General features: G+C 37.6%; 1 protein-coding gene across 6 annotated transcripts in view; it reads right to left on the reverse strand.

Annotated features, from left to right (window-relative positions):
- Nucleotides 1-5,579: 5,579 nt before the first annotated feature.
- The window catches only part of SFSWAP (splicing factor SWAP), a 107,984-nt gene continuing 95,932 nt past the window's right edge, over nt 5,580-17,631 (reverse strand). For 5 of the 6 annotated variants that reach the window (XM_074205238.1, XM_074205240.1, XM_074205239.1 and 2 more), the window contains 3 exons: nt 12,561-12,725; nt 6,713-6,785; nt 5,580-6,007 (listed from right to left, as the gene is read on the reverse strand). In XM_074205238.1, the coding sequence (XP_074061339.1) occupies nt 5,942-6,007; nt 6,713-6,785; nt 12,561-12,725 (304 nt within the window). In that variant the 3' untranslated portion in view covers nt 5,580-5,941. Of the gene's footprint in view, nt 6,008-6,712; nt 6,786-12,560; nt 12,726-17,631 lie in introns of those variants that run through there. The other variant, XM_074205241.1, reaches the window with a different exon arrangement.

The following is a 17,631-nucleotide window of genomic DNA, read 5'->3' on the forward strand; positions in this document are numbered from 1 at the left end:
AATTATAGTATATAAATATATTATTAGATTGTGAGAATGTAGAAGGGTACCTGTTTCAGAGAAATTTTGGAAGATTTATATGGACTGATGCAGAGTGAAGTGAGGAAAATCAGGAAAATATTTCCTAAGAACAATATCAAAAGTGACACCAATATTGTGAAGAAAAACATCTTTAAAAGACTTAAGAATGCTGATAAACCCCAATGATCAATCAGAACTCTAGAAAAATGAAGACATCTGTTACTAACATTTTCATTAAGGGATAGTAGACTCAAGGTGCTGAATGAGACATGCATTTTTGGATATGGCAAACATAGGGATTTTTGTTTGACTTAATGTTTCAAGGATTATAGTGATTAAATAAAAAAGGGGCCATTGAAACTATAAGAAAAGAGGTTTAGAAGGAAACATAAACTTTGGTTTCATTGAATTTATTATATATTTAAAAATCCAGTTAAAAGAAATTTGTAATTTTACATATAATCTTTTTTCTAAAATCTTAGTTTGTAAACAGAATGTACATATTTGCTAAGTTCAGAATAAAAAAAATCGAACATTTATTGAAATCTTTTGTTTTTACATCACTTTCACTCCCAAATATATTTCTTTCTCCTCTTTGACCAGTAAGATAAGCAAGTCTTATAGTACAGAGAAAAAGTAGCATAACCAACACATCAACTGAGTCTGACAGGATAACATTATTTCATGCCTCAACTTCTGCGAAGAAAGGAGGGAGGTGAGTTTTTGCATTTCTTCTAAAAGGCCAAGCTTAGTTATCACAATATGTCTCTGCTTCTTTTACAAAACTACTGGAAAGACCCAGGAAATAACAAACTAGACTAGTTACACTACATAGTTCCCTAAGGGTCAAGGACACAAAGATCATTCAAAAGTTTGAGTTGTTACACCGCTGACTTGGTAAGTGTTCTTTTGAGAGCTGAGGAAGAGTCTATCCATCCATTCATCTCATGATTTTCCATCTAGAAATGAATTCTGGTTTGCAGAATCAGAGTTGAGCTGGAAAGAAATGCTGAGGTTTTCTAGTCCTACCTGCACTTTCCCTTCCCTGACAATTCATTTCAGTTTTTGAAGAGCTTTCATCGGTTTTTTCCTTACAGGGATCCTATAGCAACTCATACTTACACAGTCACTCAAAGTTTGGTTGTACTTTCCCCTGACAATATCCTTGTCAGGATGATGGTGCAAACAATACGATCTCCTCATTTTACAATGAAGATGGGAGTCTAGGGACAGGGGAAAAGATGTATCTGAAATCATGAAGTTGGTAGTGTTGAAGCCAGTCAAGTCTTCAGACTCCAAATTCAGGGCCCTTAGAAGCTGCTAATTACATCATATTTGAAAAAAAATACCGCAGGGTTTTGCTTTCTTTCATTAAGGATTCTAAATGTCATTAATTTTGACAAACTTGACAAAGAAGCTAGTTGGTAGTAATATTTATTGGGAACTTTCCCTCCCCCTCCTTTTCAAATATTGTTATGTTGTATCACTGCAGTGTCTCATTGCATACTAGACAACGAGAAAAATCTGACTTTGCCAAAAGTACTGGGATGGGCAGGAAATTATTCCTAGGGCTGGAAAGCAGATAGTACAGATGGATGAGCTGGGGGTGGGGGGAACCCTTAAGGTTAAGGCTCTGATCTTACTGTACCCCAGCTGATAAAACCTGTTCCTACAGAAGTCCTGCTGATTTGTGCAATTGTAGGGGTTGCCAATCCTTTCACTGCCAAAGAGAAAAGATGCATTCAAATTGTATTTACTAATTAAAGCATCAACTAGAATTCATGGTGCAAATCAATATTTTTTCTCTCATGAAGTAATAAAAAGTCACTGGCTCCAGATGCATTTTTTATAAACAAGGTAGTCATATTCCCATGTCATTTTCTTTTGAGTTCTATGAAAAAAATTTTCCTTTCTTCAATTTGGTTTTTCTCTAACTGGATCCTCAAAAACCAGTTGGTGTGTCCACTAAGATGTCTAGGTATTACAACAGCCAGGAGAGGCTGGGCAAAGATGCTTCTATTAGAGGTTCAGAGATAGGTCCCTACATTGTAGGGGGCCCAAGAAAGGCGGTAAAGTCCTTCTTGACTACAAGCCTATTTATAGTGCAATTCTTGCAAAGCAAGGTGTGGGGTAAGAAGGCAGGGGCCTTTATGACATTTCAGACACTGGGTTCTGGCATATTTACTGGTCATATGGTTCAGAATGACCATATTATATTAAGTCTACAGTGATTCTGGCACCAAGCCTTCAGAATATAACTGGAAAACAGTAGAAGAAACAGAAAAAGTTTACTCATCTCTTCTTTCAAAATGATAATGAAGAATACTCATCTTCTTTTCTTTTGCAAGGTGGTGGGGTTAAGTGACCTGCCCAAGGTCACACAGCTAGGTAATTAAGTATCTGAGGTCAAATCTGAACTCGGGTCCTTGTGACTCCAAGGTTGGAGCTCTATCCACTGCGCCACCTAGCTGCCCCCTAAGAGTACTCAGTTTCCTTCAAATGCTTTATTTCGGAATTCTCATTCTTCATTTTCCTAATTTGCCTTTACTAATGGGGCTGTATTGAAAGCAATTCCACATATTCAAAATATGGCATATTGTTAGTTGTTTATTTCGTCATAACAATACCTTTCCCTACTTAAAGGACAGTACTTCTCAGATGGGGAAATGAAGTCTGATTTTCCTGGGTTTGTTTAAAGTTATGGACTGGTGACAATTTTTAATATAACCCTAGTTATACCCTAGAACTTCCCGATCAAGGGAAGTGTTTCTTGCCCTCTGCCTTTCCTTTAAATTATCTCATATATACCTTTTTACATATTACATACTATCCGTATCCTGTTCCCAGAGCAAGCACTGACTTGCACAAAGTGGTTTAATAAATACCTGTTGGATTGCACTGGAGAGGTGAAGAGGGAGTTTTATCCATTTAGAGGATACATACCTCGCACATGGAGTTAAGTGAAATCCTCACTGGTGAGCACCAAACAGAACTGATTGAAGGTGGTTGAGATTAGCTGGACCAATGAATGAGCTAAACTTAATTCATTAAGTAGTAACTTAACAGTAACTGAATCACTATTTAATGAAGTTCAATCCTAGGGTTCCAAATAAAAAAATTATAGGAAGGGATCTAATACTTAGATTACAAAGTAATAAAAGACTTTCTGGCTTCTTTATGCCTCCATCCTTTAAATGAAGGGCTATTTGGTTTGCATTTTTGTTCCAGGGGCGAATGGGTTGAGGGTATGTGTGGAAGCAACCAAGCTGGAAAGTATCTCTCTTGCTCTGACATTTGCTTGCCTATCTTAACTAGGAACCAACTGAGAGAGGGATCCTTTGAAAGTTCAAAGATTTATCCACTTTACCAGGTCTGAGTTGTTAGCTCTGTTTAGGAAGGCTATGACCACAATCAGTAGGGAGGTAGCTCTTGGAACACCTGCATTGAGGGTCACTCTTGAAAGAAACCTTCTGGACTAATGGTGACTTTGCCACATAAGGAATCACCTCTTGGGCCTCAATGCCACCTTTTAGTTTTGATCCTGTTTGACCAAAGCCATTTACCTACAAACTCAGTGTCATGAGTTATTTCCCATACGAAACAGAAAAGAGGTTGACCTCTTCTTTCCTTCCCTTCCTTATTTTTTTTCTCATCTTAATCCCTTGTTTTATTCCAGTATTTTTTCCTTCTCTTCGTTTATCTAAGCAAACACCACTGAGAAGCTATCCTGACTATAAACTTTCTCTTCTTCAACAGCATAATAAAATTCACTTAGACTATACCACGCATTAAAATATGTGGTTGTCTGGGGACCTATCTAGACACTTAGAAGAAATGAATAAGAAAGTAAACTAACCAGAGTTTAGCCTGGATTCAGATGGACATACCTTGGACACTAAGTGAGATATAATTCAGGTGGAATGGCAACTCTTCATAAAAACACATCAACATGGTTTGTTATGCTTATATATGTTCCCAAATGGGAAAATACAAAAATACTGGGCTCTGTGTGATTATATGGGTAAACAGGTTTCAGGAGACTGCTCAAATTTCCCTTGTATTATCAATTCTAACTTCCTCTGTGGGCATACAATAAGTGTTTAAACACTAGATTTCACTAATATAATGAAGCTATCCTTGAAGAGTTCTGACCCTGCTGGCTCAGTCAAGATGCCTAAATCAAATTCAGCATGAAAGCTGCCATAACTTTTTTTCCCTGCTAGATATGGCTTTGAACAAACAGGATAAACAAGTTGTCAAATCAGACCTGAGAAAGAGCAAAGGAAAAACAATAAAATATCACTACTGGGAAATAGTGTATAAATTACCCAAAATCAGAAAAACAAACCCCTCCAGTATCTTTCTTTTTAATGTCTAAGAGTTTATATGAACTTCTCACAGTGACCTCCTAGAGCTGAACTAGTAAAATAACTGGACTAGTTAATTTTGTACCGACATAATTGTTTCCCGTTTTCCTATCTAGGCGGTTTTATTTCTGGTTAATGATCCCAGCCTTTCCCTGCAGGGGAAAAAATAGCAAAATGAAAACATTTTAGAACATTCTCTCTGGGACCAATAGTAATTTGTTATAGTCGTGAATATGAAGTCATTAACTTTCAGAAGAGTTCTCCTGCTCAAGAGGAAATGGCAATTCTTTCCAGCCAGGTGGGCCTCTGCCCTGTCCTTGTGGCTTACCCATAAGACTCACTTACCTGCACCTCTCTGCCCTGCATGGTCTACAAAGCCTTGTCCCTCACCTAAACTCTCCAATCCTTATGGGTTCTCTCAAGTCCTATAGCCAACCTGCAGCAAGAGCCCAAGGACCTGAATGCCCACAGATCTCACAGCGACTGGAGGTCCTTCTCCTCTCCATCTGTTCTGTCTCTTAGTCTCAGAATTTAATGTTTCTTGATTCATGGGAATACATCTTGTATTTTCAATTAGACAGTTTTTTAAGGCAGGGACATGTGCAGTTTTGAACAAAGTTGGCCAACTAAAAATGCCCTTTGATAGGACTGAGGGAAGAAGAAAGGAATTTTACAAGAAAGTTGGAGAGATCTGTTTAGGCAGAGAACTTTCTCACTGGGTGGGTTAAGACTTATCTTGGGATTACAATGTATGAAAACAGCAAGTCACCTGTGCTTAGGAAAATTTAAGGCTGAGTGTTCCCTCAAAGCAAGAGGATATATTAAGTGCTGGACCTATTTTACAAAATAAAGTCTAACTGAATGAAACGAAAGTGTTATATGTTGAAATAAAAAAAAAAATTTGAAGTAAATTTGGATTTTTACAAGTTTACAAGTCAACTTCCAAGAAAAGCTCAAAATATGCTCTTTTAGTACTTATATAACAGATGTAAACAATGTAAAAAGCACATATATGGTACAACTAATCTGTCATGATTTGGGGGAGGGTTGGGAGAGAGGATAGTATGTAAACTAATGGAATGACTAAATAATGATTTTCTAAACTCCAAATAATACAGCAGACATAAAATGATAAAAAATAAAATCCCCCAAATGAAGAAACTGCCAAAAAGTTGCTAGCTAGAAAAAAGGTGTTTTTCTCCCATTTTATTTGGTAATACATTTTCACAGAAACATGATATTATTTACAAATATACAGATAAGAGACTGCTGGTCAAAAATCTTAAACTGAAGAGGTCATCAAAAATCAATTTACAAAAAACCTTCAATTGTCCAAGGGAGATCCAGGGTGGAAAAATCTGGCAGCGCTTGTGAGGGTGGGGCTGGACAGAAATAAGGTTTTTTTGATCTTCTAATTCCAATAACCTCCTACAAAAGGAAGCTGTAGACCAAATGCTCAGAGTCCTCTGATCCACAGCTGCCATGAGGCAATGGAGACTGTTTGCACAATCTCCTCCACGGGTTCCTGTAAGGAACGGTCAGGTCGCCAGGACTCAGGAGGCACTAGTTTGTATGTTTTTGGAAGCGGCAAGCATTGCTCTCACTTTGGCCATTAGATCCTGTTGAAAAGAAGAGAAGGTTGACAATAATTTCATGAGTTTTCCACTAAAACTAAACATATTGGTCTGAATAACTTTGGCAGGTAAACAATCCATGCAGTGAAAAGATTTCTGAAAATGTCCTGGGTGCATAAAACAAGGCTTTCTTTAAGTGACAAACACAACTGTGAGCTAATAGAGAGCACCATCTTATATAAGATTTAGGAAATGGAGTCCTGGTTAACACTGCCCTACCAGCACTCTGCAGAATTCTGCATTGGCACAAATCAAGTTCCTAATTCAAAAAGGGCTTATGGAGAAAAGACAGAAAGACAAGATCTACACAATCTAAGGAATACTATGCCACTTATAAAAAAATCAGAACTGTGCAACCTGAATAAAAAATTACTTTATCATTTTTTTCTGCTTTGCAAAACTGATTTTAAAATTAAAGTGTTGCCCTGGATAGATTAAAAAGGCTTTGTATACATAAAAGAAAAGAGCTAAAGAACTATTGTCTGACTCATTTTTATTACTGTGGATAAACCTGGTGTTATCTCAGTATCAACAGTCCAGGTTATCAGCCAAGCACATTTTTATTATTTGCTGAGAACTCTGTAGTTAAAGTTAATCAACAAACCTTAGGAGAAAAGATGGGAAGAGCACAGAGCTGAAGTTGCAATACAATGACAGCAAGTTTTCTGGTTGGAATAGTTGGAATCTTACCTGAGTTATTTTACTTTGCACTGAAGACACAATTGCTGAAGAGATCTGACCATCTTTTTCCTGAGAAACTCCCCTAATGGAAAGATTAATAAAGACATACTAAAGGTATACTGAAAGGAATACTTTCTTAGGAAAATTAAAGTCCTATTAAGATACATTAAAAACTTCTTCTGGAAAAATAACAAAAACCAAAGTCCATCCACTAAATGAAAAACAAAAGTATTATTAACATTTATGAACATGATATCTAATTCTTTGTAATAATAAGGATATTAGTTTAATTTTAGAGGGACTGTGGTTAGCTAAGCATACCATTTCAGAAATGTCATCTAAGAGTGGGGTGTGAAAAGTGGCTTCTATTCCTTCTAAGAAAATTAAAGGTTAACACAATAAACTCAAAATAGGATACTACATTATATTAAAATTTTAATAACTAAAATTTGGTTAATGTACAAAAGAAACAAGCAGGCACTGCTTTCAAAATTTGGCATTAACTGTCTACCGCTTTATGTAGTACTAAGCCCAAGGGAATTCTTTAAATTTTATCATTTAACCATGGACATGGATCTTAACATTCTTGATATTCTGTCTTAATTTCTGTTTGCACTGTGACCAGTAGTGATTCCATGTAGTGAAAACCTCCTAATCCCTTCTAGTACTCAAGAGTTTGGAAATAAATGTAAAAAGTGGGGGTGGCTAGGTGGTGCAGTGGATAAGAGTACTGGCCCTGGAGTCAGGAGGACCTGAGTTCAAATGTGGCCTCAGACACTCAATAATCACCTAGCTGTGTGGCCTTGGGCAAGTCACTTAACCCCGTTTGCCTTGTAAAAAAAACTAAAAAAAAAAATGTAGACGTGCACAACACTTTGAAGGAACTCTTCAGTGGTCTTAGTGAAAATAAATTAATCTTCTATTAATGCAAATATCTACAAATGTTCAAATTGGTATTACTATGCATGTATTTATAGGTATGATAATGATATACAGTATATAAATTTACCTGACAAAAAAGAATATTGATTTTAAAAAAAGAGAGAAAACATTCTAATCTACGGGCTATGAATATCTGTAAAGTGCTTATTAGCACAGTGTCGGCAGTGAGGGCGCTGTGTAACGTTAGCGGCTGCTGTTGCTGCGGTCATAGTCTTCATCACTGGTAATCCAGGCCAATCTTCCCCTAACTTTACTCTAGAGCCAGATCGTCACCCATCTGTAGTGCCTGTCCAGGTGCACGTCAGCCAGGTTTTTTTGGTTTCAGTGAGGGTAGAAAGGCCCAATTCAATGAGGAAGGCTTTAGAGCTTGCTGAAAAGGTACAATGTCAGCTGTATGCAGCCATTGGAAAGGCTCACCCTTGACAAGAAACTCTTACTTTAGTGGCACCTGCAGGCGAATCTTCCATTATACTGATATACGCCTTCCTTGAGAATGTCTTTGTTCTCTACTTGCCTCATGTTAATGATACTCAGCAGATCACTAAACAAAGTGAAATATCTAGTTTTATCTGTCAAAACCATCAGTCATTTACATATAAGAGTGGGAGGCATCTTATTAAAGAAGACCTGGATTGCATTTTGTTGTATCTAAATAAATGCTTTAAAAAATCAACAATGGAATCTTAGCTTCTGTGTCTTTCAGTCAGGTGGGTGACTAGAGACTTGGTCTGCTTCAGGGATGGTGAAGACCTTGGTTCTTCATTGCTTATGTGTTCAAGCAAATCCTCTGTGTGGGCATAAGACCACTGCCATAAAGCTAGATGTAGAGGTGAAAAAAACAGGTGTGTAAACTAGTGGTTGCTAATGTTTCCTCAGTCTCCTCCATCTATTCCATTTTGGCAAAAAGTCTATCCCTCATGTTTTTCCTCCTTTTCTCTGAATATAAAAAATGGATCTCCAAAATTCCTTTCATACTGTGTCCCCTTCAGCACAAATTTCTTCTATGTTTATGTGGCAAAGTAGAATTGACTCTTTTCACCACTGCCATTTCCTTACGTCAGAGGCTGAAGCAGTTCTTTATTCACATCAAGAAGCAACAATCATTACAAACAAGATGAGGTGGACCTGTCGCATTTGGAGATGTCCTCATTTACAAGACAAATCCTCTCAGGATGCTTCAGTTCTGCAGAATATCAGGGCAGGCTCTAGGCAGCCTGGATTTCTCTTTAACTGTTTTCTCCTCAGTTCTTTGTGGAATGCTAGGTTCATTTTCTGTTCTCCTTTTCTGAAATGTTTGACAAAGGAGCTAATGATTTGAGTCAGGACTGACCTCTTTCTTTTGGAGAAGAACATTTGTTCCTGCTTAAGGCAGTCTCAGCATCTTCATTATGACTATTTCCTATCAATTAAGCTTTTTAAGGTAATGGTGATTAAATGTCTTTACCTTTTGTTTATTCCCCTTTTCCCACAGTAATAGCTAGCATTCATGGAGCATTTTAAGATGTGCAAAGTGCTTTAACTAATACATCTTATTTGGGCTTCATAACAACTCTGAGAGGTAGGTGCTATGATTATGGAGAAGGAGCAGCAGAGGTGAAAGAACCTGCTCAAAGTCACACCATACAAGGTTTCTGAGAGAACTTCCTCACTCTGGGTCCACTCTCCAATGTCACTCGAGCTACCTTTAAAGAGGTCACGGTAGAGCCAACCAGTGAGTTAGTTCTTTTCACATCATAATTTTTTCTTCTCATGTTTTGTTTACACTGGCCTTTGTTATAATGATCTACATGATACCCTTGTAAAGAAAGTATGATGATGTAATGCAACTAGTTCTTTTAAGTCTAAGATAGAGTTAGTTGTTTTGGAAGTGCCAATATCTAGAGATGTCAAATTCATGGAGTGAGGTTTCTGAATTTGTAAATGGTTTGACTTTTTTCATTTTTTGGTAAACTCAAACAATATTTCCTAACATAGTTTTTGCTATTGGCCCTTCTCACCTCTGTATTGAAATCACTGAATGTCAAGGTGATATGCTCTTTGTTAGGAAGTTTTTGTTGTCAAACTCTTCACAGAATCACCCAATTTCTTCATCAGCCATGTTAAGTAAACTGTAACTGACTTCATGGAGCTCTGGGTCACTTAGTAATGTAAATTGGGATGGCCAAGTGTCCCTTTTTTATGAAAGGATTTTTCTTGTAGCCTTCAGGAGCATGATGAAAACAATGCTGCCACACCTTTATTCACCTCTCAAAAACTTAGAATTAACTTTCTGTTTAGTTGTAATTTCATTAAGTTACAGTGGGATTGTCAAATACAACTGTGGTTCAGTTTTTCCAGTTGTGCCTAGATTTCTCAATCATTGGACAAATTTTGTATCAAGATAGACAGCAACAAAACAAATTTTTGCAATCAGTCCAAGAATCGTGCTTTTGCTGTTTATTTATTTTTAAAAAATCACCTACTGCCCCCTCCTCTTCTGCCTTTCTGTTACACCATCATTTTAGGATGGAGGTCATTTTGCATCTTGGTCTATTTTATTAGTAGTCAACAGTTAAAAATGAATCAATACTTTGAGCTTAACCCCCCCCTGACCTTTTTGTTGCCCCCATGGTCCTCTTGCAATGATCCTCTGACCCACCTATTGACCTCTGAGCCATCATTTATCCACGTCCATAGATCTTGAAAATCCCCCCTACTGTATGTTTACCTGATGATTCCCCCGCTCCACTCTCTCATCCACCAATGAGCTCCCTTCACTGACCCAAGCCCCCTGTTTTACAGGCTCTCCAAGTAGCCTGGCAGTTCCTGCTATAGCAAGCCTCAGGTCTGAGCTCTCCCGGAAACAGTGACAACAAGCAATCAGCAGTACAGGTAAAGAGGGCAGGTCAGGTGTGGGATGGTGTGTGGGGAAGCCATCAGGCAGGAATAGTCAAGATAAATTGGAGGCTCCAACCCTAGGGAGAATAGCTTGGGCCCGAGGGAAGGGGAACCTTCTGGCATTGAGCTTCTTTGTAATTTGATCTGCTGGTTTATCACTGACAAAAGAATTTGTTGTCAGAGAACTTTGACTCATATTTTATTGAGAAAACTGATGTTATTTGTCATGAGCTCCCTCTTTTCTCCATACCTTATCTCTCATTCTTTTTTCCTTTGAGATAGTTCTCTTCATCAAGGCTAAGCCCTCTGCTCCCATGGTCTCCAAGCTTGCCTACCCCTCTGATGATCTCTTCTCTCTTACTATTTCTCTGTCCACTACATTCTTCTGCTGCCCACAAATATGCATAGTCTTCCCTATCCTTAAGAAATCTTCACCATCCTTTACTGTACTATATCTTTCTTTTACAGCAAGTCCAAACTTGTAGTCTCCATTTCCTCAAATCCCGTTATTTAATGGTCTCTTGTAATCTGGATTCCAACTCATCTTTTTTTTTTTTTTTTTTTTTTAGGTTTTTGCAAGGCAAACGGGGTTAAGTGGCTTGCCCAAGGCCACATGGCTAGGTAATTATTAAGTGTCTGAGGCCGGATTTGAACCCAGGTACTCCTGACTCCAGGGCTGGTGCTTTATCCACTGCGTTACCTAGCCACCCCCCAACTCACCTTTTTAAAAAATTTCTATTTTTTAAAAAGGTCTTCAATAATTTCTTAACTGTGGGGAAAAATAGTTGTTTCTCAGTCCTCATTTTCTTAACCAAGGTGTAGTGTCTGAAACTGCTGACCATCACTTCTTCCTTGTTATTCTCTCCTCCCCAGTCTCTTGTGACACTGCTCTCTCCTGGTTCTCTTCTTGTCTTTTTTACTGATTCTTCTAAACCTCTTCTGCAGGATTACCCATCTCCAATTTGTGGATGTATTTTGAGAACTTCTCTTCTCTCAGCAGTACCCATGGGTTCAATTCTGTCTATGCAGATGACTCTTAATGCTCCTCTTCTAGCCCAGCATATTGGATGTCCTGTAAGCATCTTTAACCATGTCTAAAACAGAAACTTATCATGTTCTCCTTGAAACTTATCTTTCTTCCTATTTCTATTTAGGATATCACCATTTTTCTAGTTATCCAGGATAGCAACTTTGGAGCCATCCCTAACTCCTTAACCACTGTCCCCTACAAATCACTGTCAAGTATCAGCAATCCTAGCTCCTCATTTGTCCTATGGCTACCACCAAATCAAGTCTGTTTGGCTGCCAAAGTTTTCCACAATCTAGGACGTCATACCTTCCCACCTATCTTTCACAACCTCTGCACTCCAATCCAACTGGCCCAGATTCTGCGTCTGCCTCTACATTTCCCCAACTACTTCCTTTTGCTTGTATCATTTTCTATCCTGGGGAAGTCCATTTTCCCCCTTTTCACTTGAACAATATCTCCTCATTCTTTAAATCAAATGGCATGCCATGACTTTCATGAAGCCTTCCTTTCCCTGCGAGACTACATAATACTTTGTTGTGTACCTTGCTAATGTATTTGCCACATATTATCTGGTATTATAGCCGCCTTGTTACTTATTTATCTTTGTGAGGGTGTGCTAGATCCCCTTCTCTAGAACATCTAAATTTCACAAGGGTGTCTTCAATCCAAGTGACCCTTAGCAGTGAATTCTTAAGCCATCAGTTTACTGACAGAGTAAAATAGAGGTGCACAATGAGCAGTTGCTGAATTCAACTGAATAATAAATAAAATAAATCCATCTCCAAAGACTGACAGAAATGAGACTGCTACCTTATCCTTTGCCTTTGTCTCTGGGATCTCCAGAATGAGATTTACAGTGGGAAGGAATCTCTCCATTTTAAAATGGAACATGTCACTTCTCCCACTGAGCATTTCAGTCAGCTAGTAATCAGCATTACACCCAAAGGGTCCAGCCTAGGCCCAAGGTCCAGGATTGCTTTGTTCTGTGAAGTGGGAGGAGCTCATTACCTGGAGCGCTCTTGGCTGGACTCTCTACTCTCCACAGGAGAGATGCTGGTTGAATGGGCCGAATTCTTATGTGCAGCCTGTTTGCTCGGTGACACCGACTGTGATCTTGCCTTGGATTTAGGACGTGACCGAGATCTTCTCTTCTTTTTCTTCTCATGGGGACTTCTGAAAAGAAAGCATTAGTTTTTAAAGACACTTTTATCACAGAAGATCCACAAGTTCAGGTGGAGCTGATGGTCTGGTTTAGACAAATTCTTCAGAATGAGAATGGTGCATTACAACACATCACTGATTTATCTGCTTAGTGGCCTTAAGAAATCTGTGCTAAGGGTGCCGTGGAAGGAATTCACTATACTGGGTAAACAATTTCTTCTAGAGAAGGAAACTTTTATTCATATCGGAGGATTTTAAGAAACACTCGTGTTTTCAGTCAAACAGACCTTTTTTTATTTAAGAAATGTTAAGATTATTAATCATCAAGGTACATGAGTTTTATAAAAGCTTATGTCTTTTTTCTAAACATTCTGTCTCACCTCTAGTACTTAGCACAGTACAGCACTTTATACTACAGGTTCTTTTTTTTTTTTTAGGTTTTTGCAAGGCAAATGGGGTTAAGTGGCTTGCCCAAGGCCACACAGCTAGGTAATTATTAAGTGTCTGAGACCAGATTTGAACCCAGGTACTCCTGACTCCAGGGCCGGTACTTTATCCACTGCACTACCTAGCTGCCCCTATACTATAGGTTCTTAAAATTGTTTGCTAACTTGTCTAATTCTGATTTAAAGTTTCCTAAAAGAAAATGCTCTAGTTTCGATTTTGTAAAGTTGGATGTATTGAATTTTTCATTTCTTGAATGTGACTTTCCAACCATTGTGAATAAATGACCATGAACTGCCTGCCTCTGCAATATCCCTGTCAAAGAGAAGACCTGTGTGGGAGGTTTCAGGGGGTTCCTACCTAGCTGTTCTGCTAGCCAATTCAACTATATTTATCGATGCTTATGAGGTGCCTAGCCTTGAGTGGAAGAATGGAAAAGTAAAGAGGACACTTTTCTATCCCTCAAAATGCTTACTCTGCCATTTTTTTTTCTTTTAAAAATACTTTTAGGAGTGAGCCTAAGACATGTGGGTCAGGGCTTGTAATTTTCTGTGGGAGATATAGGGAATAGGAGCTCAGGACTATTTGTGACCCCAGGGCTTAGCACACTGTTCAGCATGTAGAAAGCACTTAATAAAGGTTGTAGGGCAGATTTTACCAAGTGGAGGTAGTAGGATGGCATCCCATGTGGATGGAAATCATATTATGAAGAACAGATGAAAGAAATGGAAACGTTTAGCCTAAAGAGAAGATGGAGGGATAGAAGTGAGAACTGAACTTGTCTTCAAACATATATCAAGAAGGGGAACTGTTCTGTTATTGAAAACCTGTTCCACAGATCATGAGAACTAAATGGATAGATAACAAAAAGGAAATACTTTTCAATGATTAAATATATCCCAAACTGCCACAGGCTACCATATAAGGTGGTGTGATGTTTGTCACAGAATGAATTTAAGGAGAGACTAGATGACTATCAGAGATGCTATAATTGGTAAAAGGCTGGACTAAACGACCTTTAAAATTATCCTAACTCTCAGACTGATCTAATATATTATCACAATTTGTTTCATTTAAATAGTAAACAAAAATAATAGCAGTTACTAGGAATTTATAATTAGTCCAGACACTAGCTTAATAGTGAATCTTAGTTATATTGAAACTTGATTTTAAGAAAACAAAGCACAAGCTTTTGTGAATTGTTGCTTTTCTCTCAGATTAAGTTGTACCAGTGATGATTTGTGTACATGGTTTAGCTCAGTATGCTGCTATTAGCTAGTTCGGGATCAGAGAGATCAACTACAGACTATGCTGTCCTTTGAAACAGAACATAACATGAGGACAGCATTGAGAAAAAACAGAAAAGTCAGTATATCTTGCTTTTTAGATATTCAACTAAACCATTGCTCTTGCTTCTGAAATATGAGAATGCCTTTATGGGCAGAATTTATATGACAATCCAGAAATTTTAGAACAAACACTTGTTTAAAATGAGGTACAGTAGCAACTTATTTATTCTTTTAAATATGTTGATAACTTTTGATTTTATAGAACATTCAGTTTCAAAGACAGCTCCTCTTCTAACCAGTGAAGGCATCCCTTACAGAATAAAAAGGAAAAAAGTTAAGTAAACCCCTGCTAGTCTAGCAAAAGACTACACCCTGATCCAGAACCTTCCCCTAAAGATGGTAGGGAAGTATATCTTTAACAGTTCTCTTGCAAGGGTCAGACTCAGTCATCAGAACCCAAGAGCTTTTTTCATTCTTTTTTTGTATCAGTGAAATCATTGTGCCTCTTTTCCCTCCCTGGTTTTCATTTTTTGCTACCACACCAAGTATAGCTATGACTATTTTGATGTCTGAAACCTGTCTTATTTCCTGGGGGGGGGGGGGGGGGGGGGAGGGGGAGGGGAGGGGAAGATACTTAGCAGGTGGATCTCTGGGTCAAAGGATACGGACATTTTAGTAATTTCTTAAAGCAAATTCCAAACTGCTTTCCAAAAATGGCTGAATCATTAATTTATAAACCTACCAATTCTGACCATTTACATATTTTGTCACTTTGGCCAATTAGTTGGGTGTGAGAGGTGAAGCCAGGGAGCAAACTATTTATTTCACATAGCATCAATATGAAGAGCTAACAGGAAAAAAGACCATCATGCAGAGTGTTGGTGCAATGTCACAGAACACCCAACTTCTTTAGGGACGATGGCAAATTAAATTAATTAGGTTAGCCTTGGTTTCCTTGACTGTCATTAAATTAAGCCTGAAAAAGAAGAGTTTAGTTCACTTAGAGGTGAGATGAATAGAATAGTAATTTTAATTTTAGGTTTCAAATTAGGAGCATGAAAACAGACTGTTCTAGGTGATAATTTTTATAATTTACTATTCCTGATTGTATGTGTGTGTGGGGATGTTTCAAAGAAAAAAATTGAATCTATAAAATAATTCAACTGATTAAAAAATAAAATAAATTCCAAAAATTCTTTCTTAATGAATAGAATGAGAAAAGTTTTATTTAGGGATGGAAGGCACTATCTGATATTTGTAATATTCATCTCTCTAGCCATATTTTAGTTATGTTAATAACAAAACAAACTTCTATTCACTTAACATTCTTGCTAGGAGGTAATGGAGAAGTTAGTTTCCTATTAAAATCTTAACTTAGATAACAGAGACATGACTCTCCTAGGGGTATGGTATTGCTTCCCCATTTGCTTCAACAAATCTCTTCTTCAAATAGCCTAACCTTGAAACCTCATATAGCAAAATTTCTCATTTATCAACAATTTAGCTCTTAAACACTCCTCACTATGATGACAGCTACTTCATGACCTAAATATATAAAATTGTGGCAAACATATCACTTGCTGTGCAACATAAAACTATTAAGGGAATACACATTTATATAGGGCCTACTATATGCTAGACATACAGTAAGTGCTAACAACACTTCATGTGGTCCTCACAACAACTCTGGGAGGTAGATGTGATCATTATTCTTTCCATTTTACAGCTGAGGAGAAACTGTGGTTATGTGACTTGTCCAAGGCCTCAGAGACAGTAAGTGTCTGAAGCCAGATTTCTACTTGGGTTTTCCTAACAGCAGGCTTGGTACTCTATTCCTTATGCCACCAGCTTCGCAGCTATGTAGAATAAAACAATGACAGCAACCAGGGCCTAAGAACTCTGGGAAAGCAGGACAACCAACACAAACAGTGGGTCTGGGAAAACTCAATCCAAGAAACAACTTGATTGTTTCAGTGTAACTGCCTCAATAATGTCTAACAAATGATCACAAAAATGACAAGAATATGAGAGGCTGGAGGGGAGGAAGGGCTGTAAATTATTGGACTGGTACAAAAATTTTCTTCCAATCTTTCCCTTGCTTCTCTCTCTGTGACATGATCTATATCATGCCTCCTAACTTTGGGTTTTCCCCAAGGTCTTTTACTTGCACTTCTTTCCAAGGCAAACTCCTTTACAGCAGTGTGCCACATCATGACTTAGTTTTAAAAAATGTAATATTAGCTCTCTATTATTCTATTTTAAAATTTATTTTGTTAAATATTTCCCAATTACATTTTAATCTGGGTTGAGCTGCTTCTCCAATCAATCACTACCATTATTCTTTCTACTCTCTTTAATCCTTCATGTCTCCCTATTTTCTAACTCTTTCCCTACTTCTTAGAAACATACCCATGTCTCTTGCATTTTTACTTGATCTCACTTTAAAAAAAAATAGAGAAGATCAATGAAACAGACTAAACAAGGAAAAATCAGAAACAGCTGAACTCAATAATCTAGTTTTGCTATAAGAAATCATGACTGTGATGAATACAGAGAAGCCTGGAAAGAGACCCCATAAATTGATGCAGAGTGAAATCAGTAATGTTAGATTTATAATCAAGACAAAAGAATCAGACAATGTGTATATTTTCCTTTATAATGATTATTTAAAACTTTTTACAATGGGCGGCTAGGTGGCGCAGTGGATAGAGCACTGGCCCTGGAGTCAGGAGTACCTGAGTTCAAATCCGGCCTCAGACACTTAATAATTACCTAGCTGTGTGGCCTTGGGCAAGCCACTTAACCCCATTGCCTTGAAAAAATCTAAAAAAACAAAAACAAAAAACAAAAAACTTTTTACAGAGTTGGGAGTTTAAGAATTCACTGAATCTAGTTTCCCAGAACTTATCCCAGAATTAACTTTTAAATCATGGCATTTATTATTATAATGTTTTGATATTCCATCTTCCACACGGTGTAAGAAACAATTGTTTTAATAAAAAAGCCATAATAAATTGAAATCAAATTTTTAAAAGTCAACTAAAGATTTTTGGAGGGATGAAATAAAAGAAGCAATTATAGGGTTAAATACTTGAACTTGGGGACTGGTATGAAAAAGTGAACAAGAGGCAGGAGGCGATATGCTTTTTAGAACTACTCAGTCCCCAAAGAATCATTTTTTCCCC

This window comes from Macrotis lagotis, chromosome X (genome assembly GCF_037893015.1).
Source record: "Macrotis lagotis isolate mMagLag1 chromosome X, bilby.v1.9.chrom.fasta, whole genome shotgun sequence".
In the NCBI taxonomy this organism is placed as follows: domain Eukaryota; kingdom Metazoa; phylum Chordata; class Mammalia; order Peramelemorphia; family Peramelidae; genus Macrotis; species Macrotis lagotis.